At 36.5% G+C, this 19,717-nt stretch overlaps 1 protein-coding gene across 1 annotated transcript; it reads left to right on the top strand.

Moving 5' to 3' along the window:
- The first annotated feature begins 291 nt into the window (after positions 1 to 291).
- On the top strand, positions 292 to 15,937 carry LOC139699069 (ankyrin-2-like). The gene is made up of 9 exons (XM_071598070.1): positions 292 to 353; positions 483 to 617; positions 695 to 1,438; positions 4,225 to 4,357; positions 7,014 to 7,210; positions 8,210 to 8,467; positions 10,097 to 10,213; positions 14,120 to 14,421; positions 15,671 to 15,937. Exons 2-9 carry the CDS (start codon positions 530 to 532, stop codon positions 15,935 to 15,937), a joined length of 2,106 nt encoding a protein of 701 aa, XP_071454171.1. The 5' UTR covers positions 292 to 353; positions 483 to 529.
- The last annotated feature ends 3,780 nt before the right edge of the window (positions 15,938 to 19,717 follow it).

Raw genomic sequence — 19,717 nt, 5'->3', positions numbered from 1 at the left:
CCATCGAACAGACCGAGTGAACAAGATAAAGAATCCTCTGACATGCCAGCATATTGCCAAACGGATCCTACAGGCTTTGGATTAATTGTTTAACTTCTAGCAAAACGTTTTTGCGCACTTCTACACTAGCCAGTATGTTGATAACAAAAACTATCCTTTATTAAGAATAAGTATTGAGTTCAAAACATAAAATTCTTAGAATATAGAAACGCCAACTTGAAAAATACATAATATTCTTCAATGTAGTCAGATTTAAAAAACTTAAGCAGTTGGTAGTAAAACACCAACGATAATGCAGAGATTGCATTATGAAAACAATTGACGGTGCTAGCAGACGTGAATTTTTGTGGCAGGTATATTGTTTGTCCAGCAAATTGAACTTCAAAATTAACATTACTAAATAATGCTCCAATTGAAAATTATAAACCTTTAACGAGTGTAGCATTATATGTATTCATTATTTTTCCTGTTTCATTCATTAGATAACCAATGTAGTATCTTGGGGCATTTCAAACTGTTAATATAAATAATGGAGACTGTGGAGTCATTAGAAGAATTATTGTACATAGCTGTTACCAAAGAAGATTTTTCTGCTGTTAAACATTTATTGAACCAAGGTGAGTTTCATAATTAAAATATAAGAAAAGGGTTCTGCGGCACGTCTTTCTTATGCATTTTTATTGTATTTAAATAGGCGCCAACGTCAATCACATTTGCTCGTCTGGTCGCACTCCACTGGGAACTGCTGCACAGTTAGACAATTCAGCTATTTTAGGGGCTCTACTCGAAGCCAGTAGGTCCAGACAAGCACAGTGTATAACAGAAGATTCGGATTGGGAGCAGAGTTGGAGTAGTTGTGGTGGTGGTCATAGCTTAGGTAGTAGAAAACATAGGTGTAAGAAGAAAAAAGCGAAGAGAGAGAAGGATTCACGTTGTAGTGAAGAACACATAAGTGAGAAAGTGGCTGAGTCTCCGACTAAAAGTGTTCGTCAGAATATGGGTTATTTCGTATTTGTGCATGATTCAGTTGTTTGTCCCGGAGCAACAAAAGGGATGGTTGAGGATGTTGGCGATAACGAGCAACAAAACGTGGAAGATGAAAATTGTAACTGTCGTAGAACTGTGGGGACCCCGGAAGATGGGAGGACTCCAGATGGTATGGATGGATTGGAATGGGATTCTGAGGTAACTGGTGGTGAATGTGCTGGTGAAGTGAAACCCACAGACAGAGAGGAAGAAAAATGGGCATCGTTGTATCGATGGTATGCCGACATCCTAGATCGAACGGGCCCTGTTCTTCATCCGCCGACCGTGAATGTGCATAGGCATGGACAACCAAAATGTGATGCTGATGGTCAAGATATGTACGGTAGGAGTGCTGTTCATTATGCTGCAGAACAGGGGAATATTGGGGCGTTAAAAATGCTTCTTTCTGCAGGTAAACGCATGAAATAAATTTTTTTGGCTGCTTATGTGTAGAAATTAGTAATTTATTGTGGTATTTTCTTCGTTAAAATCGTAGAATATTTTATTTCTTTACTTACGAAAAATAGTAAAATGTTTATTTCAGGCGTTAATGCGAAGTTTTGGCACCAAATTAACTTTCATTTTCCAATGGTAACGATAAGAATTAATGGAAATTAGTTGTAATGGCTTGGCGGTGTAGCTTCATAATCCCTTGAAAGAATCAAGTGATGCCTTGAATTTTGTTTTTCGCTGTCAAAGTAAGAGTAATCCAGTGAATACGCCAAGCCAAGCCCTAACAGCCTACAAAAGGAAGTTTAGTTTGATTGCCAATTGCTCAACTCACCTCATGCTAATGTATGGCATGAGAGTCAACACTTTCAAGGATGGAGTTCCTGTTCCTGAGTAATCCTAGTACTAAGAATAAGTAGTCTAGTTTTTGCTGATTGATGTCAAATGCTATCCAGATGTGAATATGGTACCCTAACACCATATCCAAACAATTTCCTGCCTCTTAACCACATTTGCTCACTGAACTACCATACCCATTACTTCTTGTAAAAGATTTTTGGAAAATATTTGAGTCAAAGAAAAGGAATACAGTAGCTTAATTTGGGGAACATTGCTACTTAAAAGAGTCATATTTCTCATTAAGGAGATGTATCTGGATACCAACACCCAAAATACCTTAAACTAAAAACAGGATGCTATGTTTTTAAACATTGATCTAGATACATGTCAAACCACAGGTGGTTCAGAAAGAAAATAGGTTCTCCACACTAAATTGGTTTGATAGGAAAGGGATTGTAATTGTCTAATATTAAGTCCAACTATGTGTGAAATTCACACATCAAGGTATGGGGGTTAATTCCTTTCCCCTTTGCTGCTTGTGGTTTTGCAAGAAAGGATGGCACCCTTATAATTGCTCTGTTTGGGTGAAGCTGAGAATGCCCAGAGGTGGCAATTAAATCTGGTGCCTCTGCTCAGTAGTCCAGGATTGTAGCCACTGAACTATCATGCCCCTAGTCCATAAAAACAACCTTTGGATTTGGAGTGGCAGTAATGATATCGAATATTGGAATAAAATTCATACTTGAATGGAAAGTCTAGAGAATTAAAGTTGATAAAATATTACTATTTGTCATCCCCATTCTAATCAACCTTCTTCCATATTTTTTCCCACCTAGTAAAAGTTTGCAACTGCCCACACAATCCCTTGATTTAATTCCACTGGCTGTGAATTAGGTCTATGTGAAAGTGGACTGATAACTTTGTGGAATGCGCATATTAAGGGTTTACAGTCTGATGCAATTCCCTAGGAGAAGTCGTTGAAATGGTGTAAGATTGCTGCATTTTCAGTGGTAACGCAATCTCCAATATTGCTGCAATGAGATCTTGCTTAACTCTAGGGGAAAAATTCGCATACTTTTTTTAAAAAATGTGTCTGTACTGGCATCCCCAACAGAAGTTAAAACTTAAATAGCTGATCTGTTAGTGTTGACATTTGATTTATCCATCTTATTTTCACTCATATTATTTACTATCATTCATTCATCTGTTGCACGTTCACCCTTTGGACTTTGTAAGACACAAACCCAACCATACATTTTACCCATAACAATTATTCTTTCACCGGGGTCACACTCATGCCATGTCTTACCTGTTTCCCCCAAACTCTTCCTTCATGCTTGCGGAGTTGTTGTGTATAGCTATTAGGGCAGGCAACTGACAGCTGAGACCATTTGTGCCATTATGGTTAGGTGGGTAATTTTGTAGAGGTAGGATGTTAAGGGCTGGGAAAGAAGAGTGAAGAGAAACTGGGCATTGTCATTAGCCTAGTCTTAATGAATGGCACCGAGGGGTCCACAATTGAATGTTCCTTCTGACAGATGGTGTGCTCTACTTGGAGTACCCTACATTTAGTGCTGTCATTAGGGATTGGGATACCTCTGAAATATCATGCCTTAACCATGATTCGAGCTTGGGGCCTTTAGGTGGAAAGCCAACACAGTAGCCACCGCACTGACCTGATCCCCCTCATGTTTTGGTCTCTACATCCATGTTGCATGCAAGTTGCAATCACAACTGGGTAAATACCAACTTTCATATGAACACAGGGCAATCTAAGACACAATAACTCATTTCCTTGAACACACCTTCACCCTTTCCGTCAGAATCAAGCCTACAGCCTACCCAACATATACTCCCCTGACCACTCCACTCTACCAATGCCAAATCATTCCCATCAACATCAAAGATCATCTGCCTTTTTCCACACACATAAGACATACATTCATCGTGCAATCACTTAAACTATTGTTGCTTTGCATGCCTCTCATACTTTATATTATACTAGTGTAAGTAACAAATCCTTGACTCTCTTGTAATGGGTCGTTCTTAAATTATAACATCTTATCCATAGTAAAACAGAGACTTTTTGCTGGATTTTAAAGTAATGATAATTATAGTCTGCAAGATGCCAGGATTTTTATGACAATCACACATATATGTCCCTTTAATGGTTATAACAGTCTGCTGGTCAGTTTTTGGAACATTTCTGCTTGCATCACATGATTAAAAAAACCAGGTTGTTTGCCTCAGGAAGGGACTAGGTACTTATTTTGCAGCATACCATTCATGTGAACCCCATCATTAGATGGTGTATGTAGTCCACTGACACACCAAGACACTGTGCAATATTTTGTCTTTGATAATGCATTTTTCTTACATATTTGGTGCTAAATTCATGTTTCCTTTAAGGTTGTCGGGTTGATGTCGGCGACACGGACAATGTAACACCTCTTCACTTGGCTGCCGCTCGGGATCATCCTGAGGCTGTGGCATTACTTTTATCTTGTGGTGCAAAAGTTAATCGTCGCACAGCTGGTGATAGGTAAGAGTAATACTCCTTGTTTGTGATTATGAATTTTATTCATTCAAAAATGAGGTAGAATAAGATAGCATCATCTTCATACTAAGTATATTAAGATGAGGAAATAAGTTATTGCCTTTATATGGGTTTATTTTTCAAAACTGCTATTTAATTACGCCCGTAAATGTGTTGATGTTGATACGTTTTGCAATGATCTCCATATTGAAAATATTTTCTCAATCCTTATGAAATTTGAGGAATGTCGAATTCATCCCATGGCCATTAACAGTTATAAAGCATATATACCTTATAATTATCCATCTTATGTTGCAGGAAATACCATAGTTATTAATTATTCTATTCATTCAGTAGTGTCATGAATGCCATTATTTGCCTGTTCTCTTCTGCATGTTGACTAAAGTATCTTCACACTCAACCTCTGTTTCTTGTGTGCTAAATTTCCCTATTTGTTTCCCTGAGGGGATTAGAATGGTGTGGTGGGTCACGTACTTGCTTCCCACCCAGAGAGTCCGGGTTTGAATCCCATATGTGGCAGATATTTTTCAGTGGTATCTCAATCCCTACTTGAGGTCCTTTGTAGAGAGCACTTTGAGTGAGTACGCCATCTGTTGGGTGGAACATTAAGCTGAGGAGCCCTCAGCGTCTTTCGTTAAGAGTATGCTAATGCCGATGCCAGGTTTCTCTTTGCCCTTCATCTTTCCTGTCCATCCCTAATGGCGTAAATGACCTCAGCTGTCGGTCACCTCCCCTAAAAACTACCACTGTTTCCCTGATTCCACCATTTCATGGCTCATTTAAATGTTCCGTTACACTCAATCAAACTTCTCTATGTTCTCTTACTCTCTCAGTGTTTCACCTGTTACCATCCTGTTTTCTCTACTTATTAAATCCAGTGACTCTTTTATAGTGTTTTTATTTGTTTATCTTTCTCCTCCTGATACGTGTATTATTTTGTACAATCTTAGCTCTTCTTAAAGTCCATTTTTTTCAAAGTAGAAAACACGTAAGCATCACTCTTCTTTTTGTACTTTTGGTGGCCTTGTAAATTCTTAATTCTCTTTCGAAAAATGTTTAAAAAATGCCTTGATATTGTCAATGCTAATGCTTTTTCTCTTGTAAATAACATCAAAGTTTGAGTAATCAATGCAAATATAATATTTATCCTGATGATTTTCCAATATGCTTTTTCCAATTGGCATTGACCATGTTATGAGGAGTAATAATGCAAATATTTGTAAAACTAAACAAAATATAAATTTAGACTCATCAATAGAAACTTTATCCCTGTAAAGCTGAGAATATTGTTACAAAATTGAAATATATTTTGAAATTGAACCAAAGTCATTTAGGAAAAAAAAACAGTGTTTCAGCCTATTCATTATATTCTGTATTAATGCCAGGACAGTGATTTAACTACATGTGTACAGCCATGTGTGGTAACCTTGACTGGATATTTGACCTCACTTGTGATATACCAATAAAAATATTTTTTCTGGTCGTTAGCATATGTCACCTGGTTTCGATCGGGAACTGCCATGTGTGTGTACGTGAATTTTTTTCCAAGGCAGCACTCATACCTTTGTGCTCATAGGACCAAGCATTGCCCAGATTAAGCCAGCCTTTGGCATTTATGAAATGCTCATACAAGATTTTGTTGAAAGGCAAATTTTCTAAAAGTCTTTTGTTGGAGTGAAGAAGATAACCGTACATTATTATTAAAGGAATATCATTAGAAGAGAGACGATTCAATGCAAGACTGAAATTATTAAATAAATTCAGATCCGCATGTTTCAGCACCGAGGTCTCGCAGATTATTCGTACTCCTACATACATTGGTCGCTTGGATCATGCATATAAAATTCGGGAAATAGATGCCAGGACTAGCCGACTCAAGGACTCCTTCTTTCCACGGACAATACGGGATAGCAACTGTAGGATTATAGATAGTAAAAATTCCACTTGCCACCCTCAGTGTCTAAAAAATAATTAGTTCTACTTAAATGCATGCTCCTCCACTAACCTTATGTGTTTTGTTATAATAACCCATTCTTTCCGCATGACATCATTCGTGTTCTGTTAATCTGTTTTTAAGTTTCCCTTTCAGTCCCTCTTCCCTCCCGGCGGGGGGAAATTCCTGCTACCTGCAACGTTGGGTCGAATTCCCTTCCTTTTACTGTCTCTTTGGGGGGTTGAGTGTTTTGTGGTGCATTTTCATGTGGTAGTGATGTTTCACATTCTTGCTTGTTGTGTCCTGGCTTGCGTGTTTTAGGATGGCTTTCGTGCTGTATCCTGGGGTGCAGTTTTTTGTTGTTTTGCGGTGTATGTGTTTGCATGAGTATTGGTTGGAGGGAGTTTTGCATGAGTGTGTGCGCTGCTGGGGTGTAATTTTCCGTGTTGTTTTTTGCATGTGGTATTTTTCGTTTTTACGGTTGGTGACCTAACACCCCCCGCCACACGCCCTTGCGGCGGCTTGCGGGGTATTATGTAGATGTAGATGTAGAAAGGATATTTCTGTGTAATTGTGAGTGCATGGTGTTTGAGAGACCTCCCAAATCTGCCGTAAATAGTGAGCAATACATGTAATGAATAACAAATGACTTTTCTACCATGTAACTGCATATTTTATTTAAGTCTCCTCTCATTTACATTCATCCAGGACATCAGCTTTACATTTGGCTGCCTCTCGGGGGTTACATTATGTCGTGGCTGCATTGTTGGCAGGGGGAGCAAATGTTGATGCCCCTGATGCTTCAGATCGTACCCCTTTGATGCTTGCAGCTGCAAGAGGTCATTGTGAAACCGTAGATCAACTCATACGGGAAGGAGCTCGCATCAACACTGAGGAAATTCATGGTTAGCAATTTGGCATGGTATATTATGTGCATATACATGCTTTGCCTTTTGCCCCACATTGTTCAAAATTCTTTCTTTATCTCCATGTTGGCTATAATCTGTCATCCAGTTTCTTCCAATGCATGTAGAAAGACATGGTTTTGTCCGAATCTGTATTGATCTTTGTTATCACATAAAGTATTCAATGAAAAAAGTACAATATAAGTTATCCAGCCTTGGATTATTTGTTCTGAGTAGAAGGAAAATAAAAGATTGAATGCAACAGTGACAAATCTTTGTTTCTCAACATTTAGTGCAAAATTAATTTTAGAACAAAATCATCGTTGAATCTGTATTTCAAATCTTCCATGCAAATTGCATTGAAAAATTATTCTTCATTACACCATTAATGCCTTATCCTGGTTTTTTCAAGTGTGTATTTAAAATGCTTAGGATCTTTTTTTAATATTGATAATCAAATTTCAGTCATTGAAATTCTTTATATCTGTGAAAAACCAGTTATGCAGAAATAAATCAATTTAGATCAACATAGCATTGCTTAGATTAATATTTTGGAATTTCTCCTAATTTTTAGTATGATGAAAGAGCACACAGCTATTAGTGAGATTAGCCTCTCCGATAGGGAATGGGATGCTGGTTAAACTGCAAAAAGGAATTAGGAGAATAAGATATTTTGTGGATAGCATAATGGCAGATAGAAATCATAAAGAACTGAAGTAGGAAATCACAAGGGGAAACAAAGCTTAGGCTGTCAAGAAGTCCTGAGGAGTCCATAATGACGTGTAATATATAGTCATTATGAACTGTTCAAAACCTAATTGGTAGATTTATCATGAAAAAGAATGAGTTTGTTTTGTCATTATTATTAAGGTATCATTTATTGCTTGCTAGTCTGCCTCCCACCACTTCCCTTCTCCATGTCAGTGAGTCTACTGTAAACCTTTGTCATGTCTTTATTAGTGTAGGGATGCGTCAATTAATTTTTGGTCTCACCACCAGGCTACACACCACTCTGTGAGGCAGTTTGGAAAGGGAGCGTGGGTGTGGTGCGGTCCCTGCTGGGTGCGGGTGCTCGGATAACCCAATCACACCACCTCCTGCACCACTCTGTCCTGGGGAGGCAAGGGCCAGAGGCAGCCACCTTACTCCTCAATGCTGGTTGTGTCGCCAACCTTAGGGATGACTCAGGAGATACGCCCCTTCTCTTGGCTGCCCGGACGGGACAGGTCGATGTTGCTCGAGTGCTCATCAGAAATGGTTTGTGGGAATTTTAAAATTTGATGGTCGACCCCATTTTTCTTGTTAATAGGTCATGATGATACATATTTACTTAGCCTGAGACATTGCTATGTTGAATGTCTATCTAAATGGTTCATGTTTGAAAAGTTGGAGGAGGTTGTCAATGCAAGCTTTCAAGAAACGACTTTCAAGACCAAGGCAGTGATACAATGAAAATGCATGAAAAATGGTTTTATGCAAATAAATGTCATATAAATGAAAAGAAAAATGTTTTCCTTAATTATTGTAAAAAAGTTCCACCAGCAGTGAACTTATACATTAATGATATTTCTTTTGGAGATAATGTTACCTTATTAGGCATCAAATTTTGTCAAACCGTAAAATGCAAATCTCAAGTTGAGTCCCTGAGTCTGAATCATTGCAAAGTTATTTTTCCACTCAGATTTCTTGTAGCAAATATCAGTTCAACAGTGTTGAAATCTATCTATTGCTCAAATTTCATTCCATATTGATGATGTATGATATAATAATTTGGGGAAACTCAAGGCAGAGTCAAGAGGTGTTTAAATTTCAAAAAAATGAAATTATAAATATCTTGAATTTGCATACTAGATATTCATGCAGATATTATTTCATCAATTAAAAATATCACCTCTATCAGCAATATATGCATTAGAGGTTATAAACTTTGTCAAGAAAAACCTTTCAAGTCCATAAAGGAATATCAATATACTAAGGCATAATGCATATCCATGTTCACCCTAGATGGTATGAATGAAACAGTAAAAGTCCCTATCATCAAGGCTAAGAAACAGCTTTAGAATGTTATAGCTATTACAGCTATGTAATTCAATAAAAGTGTTGATTCTTTTAAGGTATTTAAGCAAAAACTAAAACTTATCCTGTTGAAAACAGCATTGTATTCTGTTGATGAATTCATTGAACATTGCCAGGAAAGCTCTTATTGTAATTATTCCTTGTGTTCATAATTGTATTCTGATGAGTTCTATATCATATATATGGGACCTAATGGAATGATAAATATTATTGTAGAAAAGATTAAGGTTGATTCCATTATCAGACAGTGCCCAATTGATTTTTTTTCAATCCTCATTAAAATAGAATGCGGGTACTGTCTAATTATCAGCAAATCTAGGCAAATATGGAATCACCAGTGGTGGCTGGTGGGTTTCACCATTAAGGGTATGGTCAAACATTATTATTTTTAGACAAATTCAAAGAAACTGCAGATTTTAGAGTGGAAGAGGATGCCTCAGCAACTTAACTGGGTAAAGCACTTGGCCGAAATTTGAAAGGATCCAGATTTAAATCCCGGTCTAGGAGAAAGATTTTTGCCCTTTGATATTCTTGCATGGTATTATTTTAGTTTATTCTCTTCTAATGGAAAGTGTGTGTGTATGTGTTAATATTTATTTAATGTACTTATTACACGAGTCATGGCGAAGGTGTAATATCTATAGGTATATGTCTCTATGGAATGGAAATAAATTGTTATTACTAATACTAAAATCTCGAGCCAAAGGAAGTTTTTACAACACCTACTACTATACCATTGTCTTTAGGATGAAGTCAATGAATATGTTTACTGTGTTTTAACATTATTGTTGTTCTTTTTGTGGATTTCAGGTGCTTCTGTCAACTACCCTAATGGATTGTCTGGATGCACACCTCTCCATGAAGCTGTGCAGAGCAGTCAAACAGCTTCATTCAGCACATTTGTTGCAATGTTCAACGTACTTAGAGGTCTTACTTCTCGTGATTTGCATGCTTAATCTGTTTGTGGTTAGTGGATATAGTGAGAACATGGAATGGGTTTGTGGCTTCTAATTTTACTTGTTTACAAATTTTTAGAAGAATATAATTTAGGGATAGAGAATGAAATTGCAGTGAAGGAATTTGCATGTCTCTGAGGAAATATACGTAACACAATAAAAATATATCGGTTGTTAACACTTGTTGGAATGAAAGGCAGTCCAATAAAGAATTAGGTACCTGCTATTGAATTGGTACAAGAATGCCCCTTCTATGTTTTTAAAATAATATCTTAACTGTATGCAAGAGAACATCAAAGAATCAAAGTTTTTGATCAGGGAGGTTTTTTTGTAAATAGGGTATTTTTGAATTTCTGAAATAATGAAGTCATCTTTCATATTATAAGCACCATTAATTCCTTTGACACTCATATAATTACAGTGATATCTTGCAGAATTAAGGAATTGGAAGTTAAAAATTTAGAATTATAAGTATATTGAGGTTGAATTTTGCTGAAACATTTTTTGGTTTGTTGGACACTGTGGCCATATCAACTGATTTATGGTCATTATTACTGTTATTTCCCATAATAAAGAGCTATGATAAACATCACAAATCTTATCTATCTATTTTATGACTCTTTAACCAAATGTGCATCTAGTTTATCATATTTCCACCCTGAAAATACCAACTGCCTCTGTCTTTCCAATGATTCAGTCTCATAGATGTTACCATATTTCTCAGCCTTTAAGATGCATTGTTCTCTATTCTCTTGTTAATGATCCTGAGAAACACTTCAACTGTGTCCAAGTTATGTTTCTGTAGTTCTCATATGGGGTAATCCTCACTCATTAATGCTACAAATTAGCCCATAAAAACTCTTCCTTGCCCATTAGTAGCAGTAGTAGTATTTAGGGGAGGCGACCGAAAGCTAAGGTCATTTGCACCATTAGGGATGCACAGGAAAGAATGAAGGGTGGAGAGAAACCTGACGTCTGCATTAGCCTACTCTTTACGAAAGGCACCAAGGGGTCCACAGCTTAACGTCCCATCCGACGGACAGCGTACTCACTCAAAGTGCCCTCCACAAAGCACCTCAAGTAGGAATCAAGATACCTCTGAAAAATATTCAACACTGCCGGGATTTGAACCCGGGTCATCTGGGTGGGAAGCCAGTGCATTAGCCCCCGCACCATCTCGATCCCCACCTCGCCCATTATCCTAAACCTTTAAGTAGTTCCACGAGAATGTTGTGTACCCCCACATTTTTATTTAATTTTGATTCTCTTTCTATCACACTATCGAGTAAGCCTGGACCTATTGGCTGGGTGTTATTAATTCCTGTCAAACAGTGTTCACACCCTTGGAGAAGGTGTAGTTATCTGAAATGAACCCCTCAGTGCCAAGATTCTTTGGCCTCTCAAAGTTGCATGAACCCAATAGTCCATTCTGTCCCGTGGTTTCAAATGTGTCCAGCCCCAAACACATTTTAGCCAAGAAATAAAATGATATTTTCAGGCAACATTCTGGTTTTTCCCCGAAGTATAGCATCACTAACTACAGCGACCTGGCCAGCCGTTTGATGACAATAGTTCTCCCTCACAAGTGTACCCTCGTTTTCTTCGACATATGTAACCTGTTCCCCAAGTGTCCCCTTAAGAGAAGTCCTTCATCTTGCAGAATACATCCTCATTCAGAAGGCTCTTCTACCACCAATGATCAGTGAACTGTGTTTAAAAAACTTGTCTCTTACGTAATTACTTTGAATTCATTGGAAAAATTATCGAGCATGAGAATAATAATGGGATCACCGCACTCCCCACTACTAGCCGAAATGTACATGAACAATCTGGAGGAGGACCTATTCTCATCTGGGGAAACCTCTGTGACAAGTATTCTTTGCTGGTTCCAGTATTTAGATGATGTTCTTTGTGTGTGGTCAGGCAGGGAAAGACAACTAGATAATTTTCTACAATATTAAAAATCCTTAGACAGAGCAATTAATTTCACTATGGAGAAACTAATACATCACTTAACTTCCTCAACATAACCATCATGAAAAACTATAAGAAGCTTGAGTTTTAAATTTTTAGAAAAGACACATACACAGACCAATTCATCCACTCTACAACCAGACACCATTTGCCACAAGAGTTAGCAGCCTTCCACTCAATGATCCAACGATTAATAAACATTCTGATGCTACAACTTGATGTTAAAGGCTGTGATTGAGGGGAGAGTGTTGGGCAAATGAGGAAGGGACAGGAAAAGGATAGGTATGTTAGACGGAGTTAAGGGAGGATGGATGTATTTGTAATTGGAGAGGGGTTTCATGTAATACTGGATGTCAGGTAGTGTTTTGTTAAGCGAGACAAGGGAGTTGTCACTGAATGTTTGGTAGCATGTTTCCATATATAACCTACCTTTACCGGTAGATTGTCATTAATAATAATAATACGAACTGTAATTTTTCAGGTTAGATTTATGAAAAAACTTGGATCAGACAGAAAAGAGTCCAAGTTTTTTAATGTTAATGCTCAATACAAAGGAAATGGAATTGTTACATTAAAAAATTAGTATTGATTAAAACTATATCTATGCTTATTCATCATTGAAATTAAGAAATTCATGTTCACTGTAGTTAAAATTATTTTTGCAGTTATTTTCACCGGGGTTGTCACTTTCCTAGTGCACAATGTCATCTTCACTTCAATCTTAAGTATTGCTAATTCCACATATTTAAAAAGAAATTATGATAATCTCACATTTTACTTTCTGCCATGACTTTTTCAACCAACCGTAAACCACGCAAGAAATCAATGGAAATTTCAGTCTTCACTTCAGTGATGTCATGAGTTGATGCCTTTCTTTTGTATTCAAATGGTAGTTTTTGTGTTGTTGTTGTTTCTGCATGTTTCTGCAAGCCATTTCTCTTCATGAATCTTTTGCACCATGATATTGCCATGGAAAAATTGTTAATCACTATCAATTGCTCATTTTCTCTCTTCATTTAAATCATGCATGTTGAAACAGTAATCCCATTCTTTCTGTGATATATTATCCAGTTCTAAACATGTTCCTCAAGCAATGGCCAATTTCTTTCAGGTACTTAGGGTCTTTGTTCTGAAGTGTAATTCATAATGTCAATTTTAAATGCTAAAGTTATTTCCCATTTTCTTCCTGCACAACGTAATATTCACTTCAATCTAGCAGATTATTAATTCCACATTTAAAAAAAAGAAATAATGGCTGTCTCACTTCTCATACATAAATCCCTTGAAACTTCTGAAATCCCCAGAGGCGGCAATTGAGAAATAAATCCACCAGCATCTTCTTGTACCAGAAGTCTTTGTCAATGCTGTCTTAGCACTTTTAACGTCTGCTGTTCTATTTGATGGCATGTCAAATGTCAAGGCCACCTCATTCATGTTCTCTATTTTTACCATCTCAAAACAGTGTCTGTTTCTCAAGTTTATGACATATTTGAGGAATTCTATAACCTTTCTTTTATATTAAATTGACAGTTTTGTGCTATTGTTGTTCTGGTACATACAAGGTCTGTCCTAAAGTGGTAGGATTGAGTCAATTAAAAAAAAATGTATTGCTAGAATTGATACATTCACTCAAAAGTCCTCCAAGTAGCACCCTTGAGCGTGCTACTTGGAGGCACACTGCTGCCAGTGGGTTTTCCTTGTATGCCTTCTGGAAGGCAGAACCCATAATGCTGCTAAGCTCCCTCCTCACTTGTGGTGATGTCCATTCAGCACAGATTTGAGTAGGGGGGAGAAAGAATATTCATAATATAATCTATACATTTATTTATACTCTATTTAATTTATATTATATATAAAATATATTCTGTTTCTCTCCCTAAATTCTTCTTTGATTTTGTTTCAGGTGATGGTGCACTATGTCCAGCATCAAGTTATAAAAATTGTGTGGCTCGCTTGGACACGGAAACAGTAACGACTGGCGACACTCCATTATCACGAGCCCTCTTGCTGAAAAGGCATCAGATTGCCTCCTTACTCATCCGCCATGGCTGTGATGTAAACCATGGTGGGATATATTCCTCATGGGGGGCCCCAGAGCGTGACCATCTCAGCATAGCCAAGGCAAGGGGCCTCGTGAACTTGGTTCGTCTGCTAGTGAAAGCTGGATTCCATCTCAGCAAAGCAACCTGGCTTCCAGATTATAAGGTAATAATTTATTAATATCATCTACCATATGTTTTTGAAGTTGTCGTGTCTGCCTGAATAAAATCCAACCCTGGATTTAAGCAAATCCCCAAAACAATTCCGAAATATTTTTATGGAAAGATATTTTTGATTATTGTAAACCTGAAACCTTCCAGACTTGGATGTGATGTTTAGAATATGTTATAAATCACGTTTTTATGAGGTTTGAATGTGAATTAGTGGTAATATTATGCAGTATAAGAATGTAATTACCTTTTTCTTAAAAATAAATTTAACTTTCTGCACCCTCATTTTAATTGCCCAAACCTGCTCGCACCTAGGAGGTCAATGAAATCAGTAGATGCAGCTCTCTACTGAATTATTATCTTGAATATTGCAGTGGATCACCATATTTTCATACTGGTGTTTTTGGTTTTTATAGTATAAAAATTAATTGTAATAGTTTACGAAGGATAGAGGATTTGTGTGATGTCCTTTGTAATTTACTGTATAGTTAAATAATAAGCAGTTTTTTTCTTGATGATTGTAAAAAGTGCTGTAGTTATTTTACTGTCAAAGATACAAGTATAGAATAATTTTGTTTAATGGGTGGGATATATTAGTTACATCTATGCTGTTATAAGAAACATTTTGAAAAACATGTGCCTTTGCAGCAAGAGGTTTCAGCTTTGATACATATGATCCCCAAATCTATGCATTTTTTTCTAATAAAAATAGCATTGATAAGATTTCAACCATTTTTATTTGTGAAAGTTGGACAATAATAGTGTTGAAACTTTCAAGGATTTAATCAGCACAATTTTAATCAGATTAAATATGATGAGAAAATATTACGAAGACTATAGTTGTTAAGAGTCCTGGTCTCATTGTAGCAAGTTCCTGAATTATTGCCAATTGATAAAACTGTTAGTAATGCAAATTGTGTAAAATGCATATATAACATAAATATTTGCATTTTGCAGAGAAATTAGGATGCCAACGAATCAAATGCAGAAGGATGAAGGATAATTATTCCTTCGACATTTTTCTGTAAGTTAGATGTGAAAGCTGCTGCCCTTGCTTATTTTAATATATGTTATCACATCAATTTCAAATGTTGATATGGCTTTGAAAGTTTTCTTGAACAATATTCCTAATACCTTTCAAATTACCAACTGGTTTGGCTCTAAGAACACTACCAAACTATTGTTCACATTTAATTGACAAATAGAACTTTGGTTTAATGTTCCTTATAACTCTTTTACTCTAGGCAGTCCAGTCTACCAGCAGTCAGGAGGTTAGTGAAATGGATGCGATTACAATGTGGCTGATTGAAGCTAAACAAAATCCGAGGCCTCTTGTGGATATATGTCGTCTGATAATACGGAAGCATCTGGGTGATAAATTGGCTTTTAGTATTAATAATTCTGGTTTGCCAAAACCATTGAAAATGTTCCTTATGTTGGAAGACATTGATGATGATGGTAGGAAAGACGATTATCAAGAGAGTGTTTTCTTGAAAATAAAATCGGAATAATATAAATTTCTTATGAAATCTCATCTTGGTTACAAGTTAAGACTATTTTTTAAAAATGTATGTGCCAAGATTCTGATATTAATCTGTGAAAAATAGATAAATTTTGCATTAAGTCAATCTTCCTAATACAAAGCAAATGCTCATCATTCAATTTCTTCACTAATATGCCATCTTTGCTCTAATAATCATTCAAAGCCACAATCTTCATTACAATGAAGCTTTCTGGGAACTTAGCTTTTGACAGTGATTTACATGGCATAGAGTGTAGCTTAAGCAGTGCTTTTTGACCAAATGCTTCTTTGGGGCATGAAGAAATATAATTTATTTCACCTCATATTCATTTAACATTATATTCAGTCACCAACTGTTTTTGAAATGCATTGTCCATAAGTTCACTCCCATGAAGGTTCATTTTGCTAGGGTTATTAATACAAATTAAGTATAATTTATCCAAGAGTTTTTCTTCCCTACAAATTATTTGTTACAGTGATAGCCTTTGATTAAAATTGTAATGCTCTGCTCTCAATTGAACCTCAAGTGAAAACTATATTTGATAAGGAACTTGTTCATTGACTGCAAGTATTTATTTTTCCTCCAGCATGGCTTTATTATATGTATAACATTGTTTTGTTAGATTATTTTTGCTATATTTTTTATTTACTGTGTTTTTATTTATAATTCACTACTATGTACAAAGTACTTATTTATAATGACAAATGAGTTATATTTTTCATCTCATTCTCTGTAATATTTACTTCAAACCTCAGTGAACTCTCAATTATCTGTGAAAAAATTGTCCAAAAATGTTTTTCACCCGAACACGTACTCATAAACACAATGCACTGTTTGTGTTTTAATATAAATGGAAGTTCAGTCGCACTCATTAGCCATTGAAATTCAGGTACTAGTAATTCATTCCAGATTTCCTCAAATAGTGACAAAATATAGTACATCAACTTAACTGATAAAAAAGCTTAGAAAGATGCACAAAAGTGCAGATAACTGTGTGTTTAATAGCTATAACTCTATACAATGTCACCACTGGTAAGATTACAAATGTAAGAATGGTATCAAATAATTCCATAGATCACTGCCATGAGCATAAGCTGAGAGCCTCTTGTAATTGGTATTATCCTTGATACTGATAAATTTATTACTGTTCCCAACATCACTTTCCTCAAATAGCATTGTCTTGATTGGAAAAATTTGAGGCATATTATATGAGTGGGAAATTTGAGTCACACTGGTATATATGTCTTACCAAACATGAAGGGGGGCCTAATTAGCATATTTATGGTTTGCCCTTTGAGGTTATCAGTAGATGTGTATGTATCTGTTAACAAAGCAGAAAAATGAGAAGGAACAAGCAATGTTTGCGTCGCTAAAGGCTCTTTACACATTAGATGTCATATGGATGTTGCATGGACACTAAAGCCAATTGCTTCATAGTGTTAATTCAAATACATTAAAGTGCCAATAATCCAACATCTCAATATCCTATTGCCCAGCTACCCAACTGTCCCAGCCCGAGGCATTCTCTTTCTCCCTTCCCGTCATGCTTCACAGCTAGTGGCAAATGGCATTGAATATACTTGGACAAATGTTTTCTGGTACACTCAAGTAATTCAATTGGATAATCAAAAAAATACAACTCAAGGGGTATTAGTGAGGAATCTTCTAAAATATTGCTCTGTCATTGTAACCCCAAAGAGCGGGTGCATATGCTGCTTCAACTGGCATTTGAGAAATATTATTTTTGTTTACCTCAGAATGATTTAAGAAAAATTGGATACTGTGCATTAAATAGCTGTCAAAATCACTTGGAAATCATTAGTTGAATGTCCAATGCATAAGCATAATCTAGTGTGTAAAGACGTAGGAAAAGGCTAGCAGCAGTGAATTTTTGTGAGTAGTGAAGGTTATTAACCTGTTAAGCTCTATGGGAGGGTTATGGTTGTTAGAATTAGTTGCTGTGACTCTGAGTGGTGGACCTTATGCCACTGTCTGTCAAAATAATTAGGATGTCTTCTGTCCTGCCATGTGTTGCTAGCATTAATCGTCAGCTTATGAGAGGGGGAAAGTGTTTGCAGATGGCTTCATAAGGCATGCCATTAAACAAATACTTGCAGACTCATGTAAAAAGTTAAGGCAATGATTTAGGCCTCAATTTTGTGGCTGGTGATATTACAGCATGTGCATTTATGTAAATCTTCACTGCTGATTTTGTACAATGATGAGGTTTAGTAATTGCAAGTAATCGACCAGCAGTGAGTTTTAGCCTTGTGAAATTTTTCCAAATAGGTAAATATGTGTGATAATGAAGAAAACAGTGAATGTATGACTAAAAGGGGCTAGGAAGACTTTTTAACGAAGTGAAAACAAGGTAATAGTAGCTTGGAAATTTATATGTACCCAATTATCCATCATTTTCAATTATTTGTTGGCACCTGTCCCTCAGTTATAGCACAAAACCCATGCTCTACTATGTGCATATTAAACTGCAAGTGGCTCATTGCTTAAGACAGTGATTTAAGGAGTATTCCATAGTGAATATTTTCACTTAGATGTAATGTGATGCTATGTACTAATAGCTTAAACATGGAATGGCATGACAGCCTAGGAGATAGAACATTTGGCCACTAAACACAGGGCCCTAGCTCACAATTTGGATGATGCCTCTAGGAGCCCACAGCTAGATCCCGGGTGTATGAAATTTTGAGCAACATATTATATTTTCATAGGAAAGCACAGGTGGCTTGGAATTGGTCACTATACTGTTGCGTAAATTCCATGTGCTATATCAGGCTTAGTACAAGGTAGGCTCTTGTTGAACCTGTGAAACCAACTGCCTGGTTGATTGCTGTGATTTGTAGCTTAAGCATAAATATACCAAATGGATAATTGCAGGATTAAGGTATCTTTAGCGCCTACAGCATCTTTAGTTTTAAGAATTTAAATGTTCCCTGAATGGTTCCTAGGAGATAGAACATTTGGCCACTAAACACAGGGCCCTAGCTTTCAATCTGGATGATGCCTCAACGGGCCCGCGGCCAGAGCCAGGGTGTGTGAAATTTTGGGTATGTATTATATGTTCATTGGAAAACACAGGTGGCGTGGAATATGAACTGGTCACTACACTTGATGTGTAAATTCCACCTGCCATATTGGGCTTAGTACTGTGATTATTAGCTTAAGCATAAATAGGCCAATTGATAATTTTAGGGTTAAGTTATCTTTAGAACCTGTTTCTTCTTCTTTAGTTTTAAGGATTTAAATGTTCCCTATATGTTTCATTAATTAAATGGTGGGAAGAAACATGAGCAAGACAGCATTCATGTTACTCACGACCAGATGAAGGTTAAGCAAAAGAAATTTGGCTCCACCTTACGTTCACAATCATGTAGTCCAGTCCCAAAAAACAGATGTGTTTAGAGTTTTAATTTAGATGATGCAAGTACAGGGCCCATTTTCAGCTAGTCGTTTGCGACAGGACTCCTTGTAACGGTCCTTTCGGTCAGCTGAAATATGAGTATACTGAGATTGCCTTGAAATATATGGATTGATGAATGGATGAATGAATACAGCTATGAATTATTGATATTTATTGGTTCCTAAAAGAAATGTTTGAGACATTTATGTTAGGGATTATGGATAGCAACCCTGATTTTGTGAAGAAAATGCTAGAAAAAAGTCCAGTACACAAAGATAACAGAGTAGTACGTATTTGAAAATCATTTATTTTTATTAATTATCAAACAAACTGTGATCGAATAAAGAAAT

This window comes from Hetaerina americana, unplaced genomic scaffold, assembly GCF_022747635.1.
Source record: "Hetaerina americana unplaced genomic scaffold, ioHetAmer1.1.p SCAF_9, whole genome shotgun sequence".
NCBI classification, from domain to species: domain Eukaryota; kingdom Metazoa; phylum Arthropoda; class Insecta; order Odonata; family Calopterygidae; genus Hetaerina; species Hetaerina americana.
The sequence above is the reverse complement of the archived record's forward strand: the minus strand, read 5'-3'. Positions and strand labels throughout refer to the sequence as shown.